The sequence below is a fragment of the Trichoplusia ni genome, chromosome 8 (genome assembly GCF_003590095.1).
Source record: "Trichoplusia ni isolate ovarian cell line Hi5 chromosome 8, tn1, whole genome shotgun sequence".
NCBI lineage: Eukaryota > Metazoa > Arthropoda > Insecta > Lepidoptera > Noctuidae > Trichoplusia > Trichoplusia ni.
In genome coordinates this window covers 2,568,413-2,590,662 of record NC_039485.1, presented here as the reverse complement: position 1 = coordinate 2,590,662, position 22,250 = coordinate 2,568,413, and the positions used below count along the sequence as shown (strand labels likewise).

Here is a 22,250-nt window from a genome sequence, read left to right as displayed (position 1 = left end):
CAGTAGGTAATATTGTTATGAATTGTCGATGCGTAACTTTTCCCAAAGGGTTAAATGAATTGGTGCTAATTTTAGTGTCGTTATGAGCTAAATATAGACTGTAGAATCTACTGCAAAATATGAGGGCGATTTAAGTCCACTGTATAATTTTGTCTTTGCTTAATACTTAATACTTGGATATAAAACCTGGGTTCTTACAACAGTGTTTGTGTATAAGGTTTGATGAGATCGTAATTCTGAGATAGCGCTATACATAGTCCAACGTCTTGCTTTCAAGGCGCGTATGTTGATATTATGATGAATGTAGAAAGAGGAAATCCCGTCACATTAAATAACGATCTTGTTCCAATACTTTCGGAAAAAAAAACTAAGTTTAATAAGAAAAAAATAATTGAGAATTAAAAACGATTTGAAATGTTCACGATCTAGATAAAAAATGTTAGAAGAACTTTCCTTACTTTCATTCTCATTTTCGAAAAATAAATATATTCTAGAAAGATATAGGTATGTCTATTGAAACTGGGAATCCGCAGAAAATATCATGATATTGTATTCAAAATGTTTACTTAACTAATGGACCGAAATGATTTACTCCGAATTTATGCGTATACTCGTTCTTCTATATTTCCTCATTCAATCCCATGTAAAAATAGAACCTGATCTTTATCAATATCATATTTTCAAATAGGAAATGACATCTGTATTGAAATGAAAAAAAGAAGTTCTGTATTCAAGAGAGTTCTGTTATTCATTCACACCGATTTCACTTCTTCATCGGCGTTGGATAAAAATTTCCATCACGCGCCACGCGTCACTTTTCTCTTTTTTACGATACTGAAAAAAGCTGTACAGTCAGTCAGATTAAATTAGGATAGCCATAAAATTATATTTAAAAAAAGTAGTTAACAGACTGTTATTTTTTTGTTGATTGTAAGTTTGTAAGCGTTATTATGTTTAGTTATAATTGACATTTGAAGTACATAGCTATTTTATTTTTGTGAAATAATTTATATGAACTCTTCAAGTTTTTTTTCACTGAACCATCCATCCGCATTTTTATCCTTGTGATGTAACATATGTTTGTACTACAAAACATATTTGTCTATATTTTCGTCACAGTCACACTAACTACACTTGTCAACCCTTAGTAATAGCTTTAAGATCAATTATGCCATCGGGAGCAACATAACTTATGTAAAAGGTCCCAGGTACAAGATACAGTTTACATATTAGTATATCCCATTAATACATAATGTTTTACAAAATGTCGTATAATCGACCTTAAGTGTCGAAGGCCCCGAAAAGGTAGACTTAAATTTGCTAGACCATATACCTACCTAGGTTTGAAATACAAACTGACGTCAGAGTTTTTAAACCACCCGTAGGCCTCTGACGTAGGACACTTCCGTGATGTTTTTATAAGTGAGAACAACATTTTTCTCGGTTCAATGCAGATAGTACGACAATTTTTACATTCTCATTTAAAGTCTCAGTCCACCCAACTTTCAATAACTTGATATTTTTCAGTTTTGTAGAGTATTCAAAAACGTAACACACATATTTATTTTTAATTTCTAAATTTCTAAAAATAAACGAAATAGGACTCTGACACTATGACCCCTCCATGTTTTAGTCGCGGAAAAACTGTCTAAAAAGCAAGAGAATTTGTTATAGAGCCAAAACACATTATGCTGGACCACGCTATGTATACGTACGCAAGTTTACATGTCAAATGTCAGAATATGCAGGCCCGTTTGTGAGCTGACGTATTTTATTGGCAAATGCTTTGAAAATACGCGGCCATATTACCTGTCTAAAACAGAGTAATAGTCAGCTTTAAAGCCATTTTGGTATACCGATACTTTACAATTTCAGTAATTAAGTCTTATTGTAAGCCTATTGAGGTCCTAGTTGCTACCAGAGCAGGTTTTTGTGCTTTCAGACTTTTTGGACATCTCTTTATTTTAATTAATACAACACCTAAGTTTCGGACGGGTTCATTTATATTTTTTTATCCGTTTGGCCTGGCTAGAAGCCGTACTTAGTTGTTAATTTCTATTCTTTACTATAGCTAGCTATTTATTGCTTTTCTCTCGCTTACAGAGAAACTAGGTGCAACATTTATTTAAAAAACTCCTTCATACTATTTTCGTTAAATTTCAGTGATCGTTCCAAGACAGTCAATCGTTAAATATTTTTGTGATTTGTTTCATAGTAAATACTGGCTCTATAGTAAATACTGAAAGATGAGAATATATCCCACATTACGTTATATTGTGTAAAGTTTATCACATTTGCATCCATATTCTTGGAACTTCAAAATATTTAATACGATTGAGATATTATTTAACATTCGAACAATGAATTTATTTATATGAGTACCTAAATACATAATACTTAAACAAATACGAGTAATCACTGTTGACCCCAATACAATACTTAACTTTAAAAATAGCTCACCCTTCACTTTGTTCAACTTTTCAATTCAATTGTACCTAATCATTGTTATTTACTACACCTATTTCATAAACTCCAACAAATTTGAAATGTAACTGTAAATGTTTGGCTCGAACTTGCTTTCAAACTTACTTAATGAACATTTGGAAATTGAAACAAATTTTCCGGAGTATTGACTCCTAAAATTTGGTTTTAGCCGGTTCGAACCGGTTTGATCCGGCTAAAAGTGGTTGGTATACGTATGAAACGCAATTAGAATGCCTTTTGTTTCTCTGTAACGCATGCTAGCTGATTCCTTTGTGTGTCCAGAGTGGACTTTGAATTTTGACCACATGATAGGTATTAAAACAGTTTTGGATCCTTCTTCATTTGTTCGTTCATAGTTAATAAGCCTTTTTAGTGATAGGGTTCACATTTTCGGTACTTCTGTTCATTAAATTCAAAATGTGGATATTACTCAGTTTATGAGTGGGAATTACTGAAATTCAGTGGCGTCTATCTTCCACTGCTGTAGAAAATTATTGGGATTTTAATTAATATTTTTTAATGTATCGTTGTTAAAAGGTGAAAATTTTAAACATACATTTAGAACAAAAATATCACAAAGATGCAAAATTCAAAATTGCATGACTCAAAATATTATATCTCTAAAAAAAGTACCGGGAAGAAACACTCGTCTAGATTGAAGCGGTTTAAAATTCATATTTTTAAAAGACAAATCTCAAATTTTTTACTTCACCTTGCTTTTAACATGGTATAAAAACGTACAGACATTACTTACTCGTAAATCTCTACAATGTTGGTAGACAAGGAAAGGATTTTTATTTTTACATTTGCTGCACAAAAATACTCTCGAAATAAGAAAATACGAGTGTGTTATTATTACGTTGGTAGCTATGTTTTCGGGTCTCAGTAGGTAGGCTTCTACATTTCAAGGTGATATGACTCATGTGACCTATGTTTTTATGAACGCTTTTTGTACAATTATAGAGTTCTGTTTAGGTATTTTGCAAGTAGAGTAAAATAGGTCTCTCGCGTATTTTTGTTTCCCGTAAAAATCGTATTTTTTTTAAACCGTCTGCTTTATATTTATTCCAAAATATATGGCTATTGAAACAAAACACCAGGCATGAACTAAAAAAATGTGTGTTTTTGGGTTCATTTAACATTAGATAGTAACGATTTATGGTGTGGATAACTTGTTATAGGTATTTTAAAATTTTAGTGATGTTCAAAATTATTTAGAAGTATCGATAAAAACTTTTTTTTACTTCTCAACTGGATTTCCCTGACCGCTATAAATTAACTTTTTTATCTTATTCAAACAGTAATCTAAACCCAAACTGAAAGTCAAATACAAACCACGAGATACTAAATTTATCGATGAAATCAATCAAAGAAGTACAAATAAATGTATTAGTAGTTTCAATAAAGGTTTTGAATTGATTATTGGCAGTCGTATTAGGAATCTGATATTCCCGTAATCCGAAATTACTCTATTGTTTTTCTCTACCCACACAATCGTTTGCCGATCAATTACATGCCGACCGCTATAAGACTTATTTGGGGACACGCCATCAATATTCATGGTAACAATTATTTCCGATATATCTCTATTTTATATCCGAAAAAAGGAATTTCGTTTCCGCACTAACAAACTAACAATCAAGGAGGATATGTGTAATGCATGCAGGAATTACATCAAACACGAACGTGCGCTGAATATCGATGGAGGGTAACATCGATTATCGTACCTTGGACGGGTGTGGTAGGAGTAAATGTTGTCTAATTTCTGCAGCACGAGGAGCCGCACAGCGCGATTTAACAAGTCTGGATCGACGCGGTCTTCATCCGCAACGTCGCGGCGGTCGATCCTGCCAATATCGATATCGATATAACAATCGCTAACAACACTACTCAACACGGCCAAGATACGATCGACTCTCGTTCAGTATCAAAGAGGTGTTCATTAGTACTTGCTTAATAAATACTACCTATATAATCGTAACTTTCAACAATATTAGAAAGTCTTTTGTTAAAACTAATCTAAATTAAAAATCCATCTTCATCCTTTCAAGTATGAGGTACTTTAATATACTAAATGTATGTCTTACTGTGTACGTAAACTGAGGTTACAGTTACGACCGCTGTTATAGTAAAGGATAAAGAAAACTCATGAATAAAATATGGACCTCGCTATGATATTAAGAAGTCGGTTTGCGGACGCATGATTCAATTTGACCCAACGCTGCAAGTTCTGTGTGGTGGTCTTTGTGGGAAACGCAATTATACTTATTTTTACACTCTGTGACGTAGTGTACAAGTTACAAGGAAGGCGAGAAGTGGTTACGTCATCACGGGCTATTAAAAAAGTACTGTTTGGTATACATAGGTATGTTTATGTCCTGACAGACTTGTGATCACCGAGTTTCTAAACACAAAATTTAAAAAATGTGTCTTTTGAAAAACTAATTTGTTTTGGTTTTCTTTTAAAACTATTTCTAAAGTAAGAAATTGACTCCTTGTGTCTTGGGGCTTACGAAACATTCAAGTTAGATGCATAATAATAAAATATTAAAAAAAAAACAGTTCAGATGTTCGTATGATAAACTAGCCGTGTACCTGACAACAGTGTTTAAGAAAAAAAATATTTAGTTTTTGTAAAAGTTCGATAACTTTTTTCCGATTGAAATAAATATTTTTTCGCGTCCAAATTGTTGTTAAATAACATTTATTTTCGTAACGAACGATATCAATAAACCAAACAAAGTTGAAAGCGTTCGATTCGATAACATTCAGAGTAAATATTTCTGTCTGAAGCAAACAATTTAAATGATTGTCAATTGTTTATTATAAGTAAATTGAATTCATAAAATATTTGGGGAATTCGATACTGGATCTCTTGTGGCTCTGTTATGAGGATTCCCGAATTTCGGTTTTAAAAAAAACAAAGAAATAAAACTTAGATGAATATTGAAGGACACTTTAATTACTTTAGGACTCGGTAAATAGGGCAAGTGTCACGCGCGGATGATGGAATCGAACTGTCGCAAAGAGAGCGTCTTATTATTATGAACTATCAAAAGTGCTGACAAGGGATATAGAAAGAGCCATTGGGCACTATCATATACATTACATATATATAACAGCCCCCAGGGTTTTGACTAAACTTATCCTTAAAAGGTTAAGTTTATGCAAGGGATTTACGGATTTTAGGTGCGGAAATGTCGGAAGAACTAGCAGCAACTTCTGTAAGCTCTTCAGCTTTTTCCGTATTACATTTGAAAGCTTGTCTATTTAAGAGACGATGACAAGTGCCCGATTTTATAAACTTACAAAATAGTACAAAAATATATATTACAATAATAACAGATATAATTATTGTTACATAGGAATAATATTCACCATATAAAACAATATGTGGCTTTTCAATTAATTTGTCAAGGTTATTGACAATGCGGCTGGTTTCCAAATTTCGTCGTGACGTTATAGAATCAAGGTTAATATTAGTAAGATTTAAAACGGGAATTTGAGGCTTAAGTTTCGATAATGTTTCCGAATTACAACAAGAGTCATTTACTAGATTAAAGTTAATTTTAATTGTTTGGACTTTAATTGTTTTGTAATATTTGGGTATTAACCTTGGGTCTTTATAAAAGGCTATACAATACGGAGGTAAGTTTATCATGCCTGAGCCTGATATGATAACTTCAGTATTGGAAGCTTTACAGTCTATGGACAATTTGGAAGGGTTTGTAATAACATATAACCATGTATTGTTAGACAATGTTTGCCAAATATCTAGTTGGCCTTGAATGAATTGGGTCTTAACAATTACTAGGCACAGATTTTAATGCTTTTGAGATTATATCCGATTCGCAGATCGGAGTCCTGGCACACGAGTAAGTATCTAGGTTGTCACATATATAGTACTGGTTATTTATTGTCTTACAGCTACTTAGATTATCTAATTTACTATAATATGATCTATCTCTGTTAATAGCTAGATATTTAGTAGAGGGAATGATCATAGTATAAGTATCATGGGTTACAGAAACTGGATAAGGTATGTTATGATATAAATCATAGCTCCTGGAATTTACTAAAGGTATTTTTAGGGCAAATACAACTTTGTTATTATTATAATAACTCGCAATTTCTGAAACATTCATTAAAGTGTGTATATTTTCTAAAGTTAAACTTAAAGGAAATTGATGATTATCAGCTAAAAACCTATAATTATTAACAAGCTCTGTAAATAGCTGTTTTGGACTTATAATAGAAGGATACAAAATATTTAATTTACTAAACATAATAGCGTTTACAGTGTCTTCTAGTTTAAAAGATAAAGTTAGGAGACTACTTTCTAATAAATTTAACATTCCATTGAATTTAGTTTTTAATATTAATTTATCAGCTAACAAGGTCAAGTTCTTTTGGAATAAAGCTATGTCATCAATAGCATCATTTAATCTCTGCTCGTTGACACTAATTTTATTTACTGAGTCTTCTATTGAAGAGAGTGTTGAAGTAGTTACTAATATATTTTGTTTGACTAATTCGGATAATTTAGATTGATCTTTCTCTATTAATTGAATAGCGTTACTATAATTTATTGCGTCGTCTTCGTTCATAGTACCAAATAGATTTTTGAATAGGGTGCCAATACCCCCAAACCAGGCTGAACGTTTAGACCTTGATTCAATTAAGTGAGAAATAGAATCGTAATCTCGAATAATGTCGTTGTATCTTATTGATAACGGCTGGTGCAAATTAAGACACTCGATATCGGTATACAGAGCAGTCTGCTTACATAGGAACTTAGAAGTGCCTATCACACCGTTAAGATTCTTAATATGCGGTTGAATAAATGAAATATCTATTGGAATTAGTACGCTAAGGAAACCGTCTATCATTTTTAATGACCCAATGGGGTCAAAATATATGCCGGAAGCATTCGTGGAACTTGTGATGAACATTGCTTTTGCGGAAGACAGAGAACTGTAAAGGAATAATTAAGAGTTAAACTAAGACCAACTAAACTTAAATATTACGTTAAGTTAAAACAAGTTTAAAGTGATTATGACACGGTGTCACGGCGATGAGCTAATTTTATTTCATCAAAATGATGGGACACGTGTCGTCTATTTATTAATAGCGTTACACTATTTCTACCATTAACCTTAATAATTTTATAAGGGCCTTTCCAGACCGGAGATAGAGCCTTACGCATACGGAGGTGATTTTTAAGGTACACATAGTCACCAGCATGGTAACTTACAGGTCTTGTGCGGGCATCGTAATAGGCTTTGGAAGACTCTTTCGACTTCTTTATAAATTCGACGGCTTTATCACGCGTGCATTTAAGGCGATGTTGAAGCATCTTAATATAGTCCGGATACGAGGCATTCGTGTTAGGTTCATATATGGAATTAGGAAGGATTGGTTTATGACCGAAAATCAACTCGTAGGGAGTGAAATTTGTTGTTGAATGTATAGATGTATTATAGGCGAGCATAGCAGTATATACATATTTTGGCCAATTGTCTTGGTTTTCAGATATGTAAGATTTAAGGTACTCTTTTAAGGTGGAATGGCTTCTTTCCAGAGCGCCTTGTGTCTGTGGATGGTATGGAGATGACCACAGCTGTTTAATCTTTAGAAATTTGCAGGTTTCTTTAAATAGCTCTGCTGTAAAATTTGTGCCTTGATCAGTAAGGATAGTTTTTGGTATGCCAAACAAAGAAATAAAGTGAATCAGGCAGTCGCTGGTTTCTTCGGCGGTAGTACTTCGAATTGGATATGCTATTGAATATTTAGTTAGGTCGTCCTGAAGTGTTAGAATATATTTAATTTTGGCTGTGCCGGATTCAGGAAGAGGACCAACTATATCAAGAGACATTCTTTCAAAGGGGGCAGTGGAGGTGCTAGTTATCTGCATGGGTGCACGGTTAATTTTCCTAAGAGCTTTGTTGGTCTGACAAGAATTACACTTTTTTACATAATCTTCTATCTCCGTCCTCATATTCTTCCAAAAATACTGCTCTCGAATTTTATTAAACATTCTATTTGCACCAAGGTGCCCAGCGACAGGAATATCATGATTCTCACGGAGAATTTTCTGAACTTCAGAAGGACTAGGATAATATATTTTATTGCGATACACCTGAATTTGAATTGATGTATTGTGAAAGAGGTGAGCTAGCATATTATAAATTTTAATATATGTATGTTTATCAAATGGATTTTTGAAGTCAGTAATACTAATTTTATGAATAGCCTCGTTAAGAGACATTAGGTGATTACGTAGATTCTTTAAGGATTCGAAGATATCACTATAGGTACAATTGTCAAAGTGGTGTACTTTAATAAATAGGAAATAGTAGGTTTTATCAGCGACCAATAATTGTTTATAGGAATGTAGGGTTCTCTCTGAATTCATAAACGACTCGGAATCTGGCGAATTTGATAAGATTTCTTGGACGTAAGGAATAGATTCGTCTAGATCAAGCGATGTAGGTATTACTAAGACTTTGTTCTGGGTTTTTAGTAGGCTATCGTTGAACTCGGAAATCACTGTGTCATACGTTACAGTCCGAGGAACTTTCAGGAACTTTGAGTAAGTATCAGGTGAATCTAAAGGCAGAGACTGCGTTCCGGGAACTTGGTTAGCGGAAGGCTGTAATTCATTTTCCCTTTCTATGTTTGGATTTTTGTTTAAAACTTCTGGAGAGGGACTCAGGATTTCTTCAGGAATTAGAGGATCTGGTAAATTCATAGGACTTGGAATATTTAAAGGACTGAAGTCACCTACTTCTGCATTGAAAGGGCTAATGTCTAATGGACCTAAATCTATAAGCTCAGTATCAGGATCTGCAGGATATGCAGGGTTGACAGGATAACGAGAAAGAGCATCAGCTGCTGAATTTAGCTTACCTTTTCGGTAGACTATTTCGTATTCAAATTCTTGAAGTTGGAGACGCCAACGTTGCAATTTACTGCTCGGGTCAGTGTGGTTGAAAAGCCATTTTAAAGGACGATGGTCAGTTATGATCATAAATTTACGACCAAACAGGTACGGTCTAAAGGTTTTGCAGCCCCATACTATAGCCAATAATTCCTTTTCAGTTGTGCTATAGTTGATTTCGCATTTGTTCAAGGTTCTAGACGCATAGGCTACGGGATGGTCTTTGCCAACTGGCCCTTGAGACAGGATAGCAGAGATTGCATAGTTACTTGCATCACAAGTAAGGTTAAAGGATTTTGTGAAATCGGGATAAATAAGGACTGGAGCGCTAGTCAGCTTATCTTTAAGCGTTTCAAAAGCTAACTGTTGTTCATTTGTCCAAACAAATGATACATTTTTCTTAAGAAGAGAGGAGAGTGGCTTCGATAATTTTGAAAATTCAGGGATAAAACGTCTGTAGTAAGATATAAGACCTAAAAATGATTTTATATCTTTCGGACACTTTGGAACTGGGAATTCTTGAACAGATTTAACTTTATTTGGATCAGGTTTTAGGCCATTTTCTGTTATAATGTGTCCTAGATAGCCGACTTCTTTTCTTAAGAATTCACATTTATCTGGTTGCAATTTCAAGTTAAAACTACGAAGTTTTTGAAAAACTGCTGTCAAATTTTGAATATGACTATTTAAATCATGTGAATAAACGACAATATCGTCTAGATAAACAAAACATCTTTCGCCTTGAAGGCCTGTTAAGACATTATTCATTAGACGTTGGAAGGTCGCTGGCGCGTTTTTTAAACCAAAGGGCATTCGAGTGAATTCGAAATGTCCTTGGGGAACACTGAACGCGGTTTTACAAGCGTCTTGTGGAGACATTTTTATTTGGTGAAATCCGGAAGCAAGGTCTAGAGTAGAGAAGTATTTAGAGTTACCTAATTGATCTAATATTTCAACAATGTTAGGAATAGGATAGATTTCACCAATTGTGATGTCATTTAACTTTCTATAGTCAATGACTATACGCCACTTCTTTTCACCAGAAGCGTCGATCTTTTTGGGAACAATCCATATTGGAGAAGACCACGGAGATAAGGAAGGTTTAATAATATTCTGACCTATCATTTTCTTTATTTGGGAGTTGACTTCTTGCTTATGTATTTCCGGGAAGCGATAAGATTTAACGTTAATGGGCTGATCAGAAGATGTGCGGATTTCATGTTGAATACTGTCAGTTGAGCTAAGTGGATCATTAGGTAAGTGAAATATATCGGAATAATTCGAGCACACGTCATAGAGGGCTTCGCTTTCTTCTGTATTTAGATGTGAAACGCGGAGAAGGTTAAGGACTTCGTTAGTTCTGTCGAGAACTGTTTGGTAAGTATTGTGTACTTGACAAGTTTCATAGTTGATCGGGTGTAAGGTAAGTTGCAGATTAGAGTTTAGAGAGACAGGGTCTTCAGAAGTATTAAGAACTGTTAGGTTAATTCGATTGTTCCTTTTGACTTTAGCTAAGCAATTCGCAATAAATAACGTATCACTTATATGTTGGTCAAGAATGAGACCTTCTTTTAATTCAGGGTTACTTACTGAACATTCTACAGTGATTTCAGAACGAGGTGGTATTTGATAAATTGGGTCTGTGAAATTTAGTTTAATTTTATTTATTCCTAGGTTAAGAATATGACGATTGTAATCAATAGAACACTGATAATGGGTAAGTAAATTATTTCCTATGATACCATCGTAGGGGAAATCAATTGGTTCTACTACGTGAAATGGGTAAGATATAGATTCTTTGCCGAATATAAGGTTCATATCGAAATTACCAAGGGTAAGTACAGCATTTTCTTTACTATCTATGCCTTTTAATTTAATTATGTTTTCATTGAGTTTCAGGTCGGAGTATGATTGAATAGAGGTCTTTTGGAGAAGGCAGATCGAAGATCCAGTGTCTACGAGTAAAATAAGTGGCTTCTCAGAAACGGATGTTTGAATGCAGACATGAGGTAAGGATATATTTCGATTATACGATATTTCATATATTTTATTTTCTTCCAGGAAATTGTCAGTAAAGCAGTTTTGGGCTTTTACTTGGGGCTGGTTACCCGTGAGACCCTTGGATTTAGGAGAATGGACACTTGCTTGGGGCTGGTTACCCGTGTGGTCCTTGGATTTAGGAGAATGGACACTTGCTTGGGGCTGGTTACCCGTGTGGTTCTTGGATTTAGGAGAATGGACACTTGCTTGGGGCTGGTTACCCGTGTGGTCCTTGGATTTAGGAGAATGGACACTTGCTTGGGGCTGGTTACCCGTGTGGTCCTTGGATTTAGGAGAATGGACACTTGCTTGGGGCTGGTTACCCGTGTGGTCCTTGGATTTAGTAGAATGGACACTTGCTTGGGGCTGGTTACCCGTGTGGTCCTTGGATTTAGAAGAATGGACACTCGCTTGGGGCTGGTTGCCCGTGTGGTCCTTGGATTTAGTAGAATGGACACTTGCTTGGGGCTGGTTACCCGTGTGGTCCTTGGATTTAGGTAAATTGGTGCCGTTGACATGGAAGGATTTTGTGAGAGGTCGTATTTTGGGCCTCACGAGGCACCTCCGTGAGCCCACTATTCGTTTAAATCGTGGGTTTCGTCATATTGGGTATCATTTGTGCTCGTGGATGGTTGTGGTTCCGGATTATAATAGTCATCTTCACTGGTTACACAATTAACACGAGCAGGTTTATAGTTCTCCTGATAAGGTTGCTTTTGATATTTGGGAGATGGATTAGCCTTGAACCGATTATTGTTGTACTCGCGTTTTCTACATGTTTCAATGGTATGACCTTGATTTTTACAATACCTACAGAATAGATTTTTATTATCTCGGTCATATTGTTTAGCCATTTGCGGCTTAGAATTGACATCATGGTTTGAAGGACGAGAAGGATATTGTGGTTTAAATGCAATACGATGTAATGTTGAACTTTGGGGATTACGCTTATTATACGAATTTAGGATCTTCTCCTCTGAGACGGCAAAATTGATTGCATCGTTGAGAGTGGATGGGTTTCTACTGCGGACTAGATTAGAAATTTCGGGCTTAAGGCCAATTAAAAACGTGTGGAGTGCTAAGTCTTCCATAGCCGCTATACGACCAACTAATTCGCTTTTCTTTTTATTAGATAATGTTACTTCTGTTAAGAGCTTCGAAAGGCAAGTTTCGAGGCGTAATGCGAATTGGTTAACCGGTTCATTTAGTTGTTGGCATTCCCGTAATTCAGTCATAAGATGGGCATAGTGTTTTCTTTCACCGAACTGTGTCTTAAGGAAACTATTTAATTGGTCCCAAGAGTCGAATTCTTTAATGGAGCAAGCTACTTCGGCTTTGCCTTCTAATTGTGATAATATATATTTAAATAATATTGGTTTTTGGGTATCAGAAGCTAAATCAATTGCGTTGTCACAATTAGTTAGAAATGAATTCAATTTTTCACGTGTGCCATCGAATGTTTTTATAAATTTAAATAGAGTTCCAATTTGAATATTTTCATTTTTTTCTAGTTTAAGAGACATTTTATTAAACAAATTTTATAACGCGTCCACTAAAGATGTAGTTCGGTGTAATAGACAGCAACTGTAATGTGAGGTTTAGATAAGAGCGAGTGCGGTATCGAATGTCTTGATAGTGATAATTCCGAGTAATGGTTAACAATAACAGTGAGACATTTAGAATATAAAGTTTGCAAACAAAAAATAAATTAGAATTAGTAACGCGCACAAGAAAATAAACCTTTATGTTTAGTTCACTGGGTTTACGCACTTTCACGCACTTGTTTTCGAATTGTTAGAGATGAGTTGCACTTTCGCTGGGAAATATAATGTTTTCAAGACTTACAGGAACACGTAGAAAATGTACTGGAACATGACCACTTCTTTGGTCTGTTGAAGTTGAAGAGGTATTCCCTCTCAGGAATCAGGCACGAAACAGGAACACAATCACAATACCCACGGGAAAAGTTATTCAGATTTTAGGATGTCCGAAAATAGATATGAATATTGAATTATTATTATTTTATTTGAGTTCGAGTTAATTTTGGCACTTCGACACTTTTATGCTTTAAAATAGTTTAGAATACGAGTCCAGAAGGAGACGTCCCAGGGATACCTTCACCATCGGTATCCCACCGCTGCCACCAAATTGTTATGAGGATTCCCGAATTTCGGTTTTAAAAAAAACAAAGAAATAAAACTTAGATGAATATTGAAGGACACTTTAATTACTTTAGGACTCGGTAAATAGGGCAAGTGTCACGCGCGGATGATGGAATCGAACTGTCGCAAAGAGAGCGTCTTATTATTATGAACTATCAAAAGTGCTGACAAGGGATATAGAAAGAGCCATTGGGCACTATCATATACATTACATATATATAACAGCTCGTAATTGTTAAAATTATTATTGTATTAAAATGAAATTATTAATTGTGTAAGATAAGTAACTATTTCGTTGTATCTTTGAAGAATGCTAGATTTCAAATTTTTTATTAACTTCAAGAGAAATAATGAAACCAACTTAGCAGCTCTCTTTGCATATTGTTTCTGTTCTAAATCGTCAATTTTTTGATTTCATTATTGAAATTAATATTTCAAGTCTTTTTTGAAAAACGTTGTACGAAAAAGATCAACTATAACTAGATCCTTAATCTATTCTTAGTTTGAATACTACTAACTGAATCATCAATCATCATAAAAAAGATCAGATAAGTAAATAGTAAACAATCTGTCATAACATATTACAAAACAAATTCTAATTAGTAGGAATCGCAACCAAAACCACACGTCATCGCAACATGTTCGCAATAATTCCGCGAATATTAATAAACTTGTCGTTAGCAACTACAAATCCATTGAAAGTAAGCAACCAGAAACTTATCACCGCAATAGTTGCCGATAAGTCTCGATAACTCGGTGATATCGTTAACAGTCGAACACACCCTTTAATTAGCGCAGCACTTGAAGCTTCATATGTATGAACATAGGTACTATTCATTATGTGGTGCAACCGACCGTTAATGCAAACACAGATTTACGAAACTTATCGTCACTGTATTGGTATCAAATACTCGTGTGACGTCATACCTGTATTGTCTTTTAAAGCTGATTTAGACGACAAGTAATATTGTAGGTACATGTTGTCATACATTGCCTGTTTTGTTATGTTTACTTTTGATAGTTATTGTACAGCTACGCAATGTATGTTGTTCGTATAATATTTCCCGCGTCGTCTAAGTGAGCTTTATATATAGATTCAAGTCTGTTTTGAATTAAGATTGTCGTACATGTTCTGTATAATCTGTGGTTAATCTGATTTTCAATATTAGGTTTTGAGTATGACAGTCACGCGCGTATGTGATTCTAATTAGAATTTATCGTTAATAGAAAATTGATTTTGAGAACTAAGCAAGAAGGGGTTTTGTTTTTCTTTGCGCTTTAACTGAAACTTTCTATATTTATCGGTTTGTTTTGTTTTTTACTGGGTCATGTTTTTAGTGCTTGAAGCGCCTGTAATTTTTATAACAACCAAATATATTAAAAAAACATAGCTTAGGTACACGTTTTGTGTTCTTTTTGTGAAATTCATGCAAATCTGAGAGGCTTTCGAATTTCCTAAACTTAATAACCACTAAATTAAACGTCTAAACTGAATTCTAGAATAAATCTAAGCCTTAATTTTCCTGACACTCAACGCTTGTAAAAGTGGTTTAACACTTAATTTAAACATATAAAGTTTTGTGAGGGTTACCTCAAAAATGACAACTCCGAAAACCGTCACCAGTCTCCCTTGAGTGTCATAGACTAAAGAAATACTACGTTCGTTAATCTTCGTATTTCTTCGTTTCCTGTCGTGTTTACCAAGACATATTTGGCACATCATAAAGATGTAAAATTTGGAATTACAGTGAATGAAGTGGCCTGAAGTTATTCCTTAGGCGGTAGTTTAGTGTTTTTTTGAATCTTAGAATAAGCATGTTAAAGTTTTTTAATCTTCTAAATTTTAATAAGGTGTCAACAATATTAAGAAAATGTGTCATTGGTAAAAATCAAAACAAATTGGAACACAATAATTTAAAAACATAAAATTGATTTTAGGCTTAATTAATTTGGCCGGATTAAATCTGACAAAATTTGAACAGGCATATTTTTAATAAAGAGTGTAGTGTATACGTTGTACAAACTGTGCACAATATTAAAAGATAAGATTACTTTATATGAACATGTAAGTAAAAATGAAAATTCAATGCACCGAATTTTTATCTTTTATTTTACACAGAAACACGTTTGTGATAGTGGCAAAATAACTTGATGGAAAAAGAGCACCCAAAGTATTAAATTCTTTTACCAACATAATTAAATATTACCCTGTATTCGTTTTTTTTTTGTTGCTTATAAAGAACTCAGCAATCAGAGTGATTTAATTGAAATGGATTAGTTTTTTTAATCATTGACCATTTAAATTTTGTTGCAAATTTAAACATGCTGTTGACCTTAGCTATTAGTGTACTTACTAGTCGTAACTACTAAACTAGTACTAAATACTAATCTTCGAAAATATTTACAAACTGTTAATAATAGGTTTCGTGAGGCGGATTCATTTCATCCAAATCAATCGACTAATTATTTATTCAATTTGTTGTTAGGTTTTCAGCAATACGCTACGGTTCCAAATTATGGTTATTATTGCACTACAGTCATATTATTTGTACAGTACTACAAAACGCATTTTTTTTGTAATTTCGTCCCTCTGAGCATAAAATCTCGTCATCTAATAAACATTTCAAGTACGTAATCACCAAAATAGATAATGCGACAGTTTCCCGAAGAATTCGACATCCCCATTACTGAACACGCGAATAAGTGATTACCTCTGATTATTGTGGGTTTTATTTGGCCGTAAGCCGGGTATTTTAAGAGCGTTTGGCATTTTCCCTAATTGGTATTTAGGGGTTTCAAAATGAAACTGACCATCTCAAAAGTTCAACTATCGACTCTACCAGACTCTACATCTCACAAAAAAATCCACTCCTTTGTAAATGTCTCCTTCAATATAACAAAAAAACGCGCTGATTATTTGTTGATCACTTGTTGGTTGTTATTTGGGAAAATACTTCTTAATTAAATTTTTCAAAATCTTAAGCATGCAACATACATAAATACCTGATAAACACAATTTTTTACCTGAACTGTAATCGATTGAAATATACCTAAGCAAATAACATGCATGATGTCTTCAAAGAAAATAAGTTGATATTTATTCATGGGGATTTATTTGATCTCTACTGCACGGAAACTCTGAAGCGGACGTCGAAAGGTAATCCTATATTCGTATTATATTATTGTCTTCTTCGCGAAGGTTTAAGTCTTTTATATGCTGAAAGAAGGCTTTAAACATTAAGGCTACTGGGCCTGAACTATGAGTTCTTAATGCCGTAAGCCGTTTAAGAGGCGAGAGGCGACTATGTGCAGTGTAGCGTCATCTCACTCATATAATTTACCAGGCTTTTAAATCTCATAGTAACGGCACTGAACTTCGTTCCTTGACTCGATTCAATTTAAAAGCTAAAACCCGGAACTGCAAATTGCATAGCAACAATAGATCGTATTTTCAATCTCATTGTGATACAGTCGTCTTAATAAAAATTCAACGTCGCGCCGTCACTCCACAAAGAGAGTATTTTACAAAGAAACACTTAATTGTTGAGAAGGAATCACAAAAGGCTTTGGAACGTGAAATTCAAGTTCGGAAACTGGAATTTTGATTAGCATAATAATATCTTTCACATGTTGTTCACCCACATTTGATGCTAAAGCAAGAACTACTGAATTAATGATGCACCAAATACATAACATTATTTACTGAGATTAACCACGTCGTTTGTACCACTCAATGACAAATGAAAGTGTTTTGTTGAAACTCACAAGAGACACAACAGTAGACGACATTACGGGCACAAAATTCAAGAAATGGTTACTATGTGGTGATACATTTCAAGAATAAAAAGTATTGCTAAGCTTATAGGTCATATTCATATAAAGATAATAATTTTATACATATAGTAATTTACTATCTGTGCTCCTGAACTCGATTTTTTATAATGTAAATTAAAAATTAAAGGTTTTCGCAATAAGGGGTTAAACGGAACCAACGGAAGCTCCGACTGCCACCAGGCTCCACATTTGACGAACATTTTACTGTCCTAGAGATACTGGTATACCTACTGTTTAAATGCATGTGAAAAGCTGACCTTCATGATCTACTAAGCATGTTATAGTCAGACAATATAAGTAATATTGTCAGTCAAACACATTCGTAGTTGTGAAAATCAAATCCTACGCAAAAACTGAGCATAATTCAGTGAACTTTAGGATGCCACTCGGTTACTGCCCGTCAGGTAAATTCAGATAAACAATTCCAATAAAATGATAAACATGTGACGCGATACATAATATATCAGTACCAAGCCAAACTCAAAGGTCAGACTGGAACCTTACCGAATTCAACCATCCAACTGTATATGTCTAAGAAAAATACTATGCTCGAGGGTTAACACGTATTAATAATTATTGTTATATCCGATACTTTTTTATGGTATCTTCGGCTAGTGTCGTACGATCCTCCATCACATTTTGATCTATAAATTTAGTTATGAATTGTTAGAAGGCAGAAAAAATAAACTGTATTTTTTTTAGTCTTAGTGGCTTAAATTGAAGGCCTATTTGTTTTTTTCTTTATAAGACTGGATGTGTGTTTTACTTCAATAAGTACAAAGTAGGTACTAGTATAGAGTCTTTACAAAGCTTGGGAAAAGGCTACACAAAAAATCGACGTCGACTCCAACAACGTTCTCAAAAAAAGACATGAAAAATCCTACATCCTACTTGCAGAATAAATGATTTCATTTCGATACTTTTAACTAATCGTGACTGTAGTTTATGTGAAGCTTACTACAATAGCACATACATTTGAATTGAATCTGAAACCCTTTGGGAAATGGTCTACAATAATTTCTCTGATGTGAGGGTAATATTTTAATACAGTGCCCTGGAACTAATGTGATCATTGTCACCATATGATTTTGGGTTGGATATAGGTCAAAAGGGATATTAGACAACAAATACAATAGATTTGGATTAGTCATACTACTGATTTGATAGTTTATGTATAAACTATATATATCTTAATATAAATAGTTTATCTATTCATTCTATTCATGTCATTCCGATTCATTATTATTCATGAGCGTGGGTCATTCGTGTATGATCCACGTGAAAAAAAACCAAAATGTATAAATTCAAAAAGTAACTGCTAAACTTCTAAGAAATGTATTTGTAGTGTGGTCGAAAATTTCGTTTTTTCATTTAATTGATTCGTGAATTTCTCTTTCGTTTTAATAACGCCATCGATAATTCTATAAAAAAACACACACAACGATTATATCTACCCTATATCTTATAAAATTTAATTCAAATCGTTAAATCTTAACCAGGATTACGACTTCCTTTCCTTAAAAATTACCGAAATACTTTACCAACAACGGAAAAGCGGAAAAGTGTTCAAGATTAAAAAAAAGGATTTGTTTGTACAGTTTAACAAAGCATTCGTCAGTTAAGCGTAGGCTGCCAATTCACCTTCAAAGGGACCAATATTTACCTAAGTCCGCCTATCAGCTACGGTGTAATTTTCCTCTTGACATCTTGCTCTTTCTGTACCCCAATGCATTCCTGCAATTGGGACGATGACAAGCCCCTTCCGGTCAGAAAATTACCGCAGAGAGCACACAACAAAGGAAAATTGTAACACAACCAAATTGCTTTTGCGGCCAAATGCTCTCTTTTGACAAAGCAGCAAGATTGAAATTCCTTTGGCTTAACTCCTAATTGTTGTGGCTGAAAGTGATACTGATGAATTTTAAGTTGATTGGTGTAATTAATTCGGAACACTTTAGACGTTTTGGGTGTACCTAATTGATGTCATGTCATGTCAATTTGGGTTTTCTTAAACGAATTGAAAATGTCCGACATTGATCACTTCTGTGAATCACCTTTAATTTGACGCGACTATGTATTTTTATTTTCAAGGAAAATTGCTGAGTTTAATATATGAGGTATAAGTGGGCGTAGGAGTAGCGAAGTGAGATCTTAATCTTACTCGGTTAACTTGAACTCTTCAACACGTGACGTCGAGTTTTTATCAGCATTGAACATCTATTCGTCGATGACAAACTGCGATAGCCCACATTCTTTCCTATAACATGATTGTTGAATCAATTAAAACATAACGTCTGTTATCTTTCAAGAAGTAAACACACGTCGTACGTCATTTATTTCAAAATAAATTAATCTACTTCAAAGGAATTCATTCAAATGTTATTACCAAAGCTCAGTACGTACGTATGTAGTATTCAAGCTCTTATCCTAAGGCAAAATAATGGAACCGACGGACGGAAATTGTATTGTCTCGTTCCGTTGCGAATTATAGCTACATCACAAAACGTATGTAACAGCTGACATTTTGCAAATAAGTATTCGACCATCCACGAATGTATCAAACAATTACTTTGAACAGATTCAATTTAAGCAAATGGGGCTTCATCGATCTATTGCCAATTCTTGATCAAATAAGGAGTGACAGCTTTTTTTGTTACTAAGAGTAAAAGATCATATTGACTTGAAAATAGGGAAAAATGCCTTTGGATTCTAAAGGGCTGATCATCACGAAAAAAGCTGTAAATCCTAATAAAATGCTGGTGATTAATTGACAGTAATATGTTCTCATGTTTTTAAACACACATTGTTCTTGTTTGTTTTCGTACCGATTGGATTCGCAACTCAATCAGAGGCACTTCCCGATAAGCTAGAAGGCTGAAATTTTCAGGGTAGCTTCAAACTCGAAGACAATGCTATTTACAATTATAAAAATGGATGGAACGATTTTGATAAAATTTATGGAACGTATTTAGAAACGGTGGTTTTTGGATCATCTATGCAATCCGATCTATTAATTTTACTAGCAATATGACAAATACTTTTCCAGAAAGTATGATAAAAAAATTCCAACTACTCGGACAAAAAGTTCAGAGCAATCGTACTAAAGAAGGGGGATTATACAAAAAGTTCAGAAAACTTTTTCGATTTTATCCCGGGAACAACAATATCACGGGCGTTAGGTGAAGTTAAACTAAGTAATACTTATTGTGTTTAAAGTAGATTTAAGTTTTACAAGTCCATAAAATGGCTGTCGTGTTTTTGCTGTTCAACTTTTGATGACCCTACCTGGACGTTACCTGTTACTCGAAATTGATAAAAGTTGGTGCCTCATGATGTTATATTATTAACAAATAGATCTACTAATAGACGAAATAAATAGTAATTAGTTTTGAATGATTTTCTAATGTACCCATTTTTACAATTAGCATAGTTTTTTTTTGCCCTGCAATGGAAGGAATACTAAAATCGTAACTTGAGAAATTATGCATATATGGGAATTTGGGATACTTGTGTAAATGAGCAATTATTGACGGGTATGATAAACTATTAGTTTCTATAGAGTAATGTAGAAAACATCGACTAAAGACTGGTATGTAAGCTGAATCAAGACCAAACAAGAGAGAATAATTCTCTTTCTAATAAAGCTATCGAGTAAAACCTCTTCTTTGAATTTAAAAATATTTATTTTTTACTCAAAAGCTATCTTACCTGAATTTTAGTAAAAAACAAAAGCGAATAAGAAATCTCTTTTATTAATTTTATCGTTACCTGTCATTGACAGCGCTGGCTGTAAATCTTCAGATGCGACATCCAACTTCTTTCAAGACTTCATATGATCATAAGTTTTTGATTTAGCTTTGAATTGAAAATATTTTTGGATTGAACCAAAAATGTGGAAAGCGAAAGCTAAACACAAATAATTTTGATGACAACTTTCTTGTAAGATTTGGTTTTCCACGTTTCGAAGTACATTTTGTAACCAAAATCCAGCCAACCGATAGAATTGCAAAAACGACATCTAATTATAAATGTACTCATTTCCTGCTTACATTGAATATTTCCTTTCGAAAACGCTCATCCTCAAAATTATTTTGTGTTTGAAGTATAAATTATTTCGATATATCCTTGGCTGCTTCTTCCCCCTTTTCTTCCAATTAGTGTGGTTTCTGCTATGCTCAAAATGTTATCTTGAGGAACTAACCTTGGTCTAGCGGCCTGGGTATAGTAGCGGTCCAATTCCTGCAGCATGCGGAGAGCATCAGCCATGTCGTGCGGCCCCTCCTCACGAGCCTCGGCCAAGCAGACGATGGCCAACACCACTACGACAGCAATTGCAATGTTTTTGTTCAGCATCTTGATTTCTGTGAACAAAAGAAAATCGATTATAACAAAATCAATCGACCAAATCAGCCTATCGTGTCTGAATGCAGTTTTACTTAGAGCAACTAAAAAAAGAGGTTTTAATAAATTAAGAAGCTCCTTATATTTGGAAGTCAGTTCCAAATCGAATAATAGCTAAGAATTTAGAGACTCAATTACGAACAGCCACAAAGTTGAAAGTATAATGCGTCCATTTAATGAAGTCGTTGCTTAAAATAGCTATACAGCCAATTAGGAAACATGTTCTTTTATTACTGAAATAATGATTCAGGTATTAAGAACAAATTCCATAAACAATTTTCAAACGAATAAAAAAGAAAGAAAATAATATCAAAAGGTGACTCAGTTGTTCAGTGAGGACTTTGAATCTATTCTCAATAAGGGTTGCCGGAGGACATTTTCTTTTCAAT

General features: G+C 34.1%; 1 protein-coding gene and 1 pseudogene across 1 annotated transcript in view; both read right to left on the bottom strand.

Moving 5' to 3' along the window:
* Positions 1-22,250, bottom strand: part of LOC113496522 (neuropeptide F) — a 42,716-nt gene that overhangs the window by 5,233 nt on the left and 15,233 nt on the right. Inside the window, exon 2 of the mRNA XM_026875764.1 lies at positions 21,662-21,821. Coding sequence (XP_026731565.1) covers positions 21,662-21,821 — 160 coding nt within the window. The remainder of the gene's footprint in view (positions 1-21,661; positions 21,822-22,250) is intronic.
* LOC113496521 lies at positions 5,566-7,538 on the bottom strand (annotated as a pseudogene).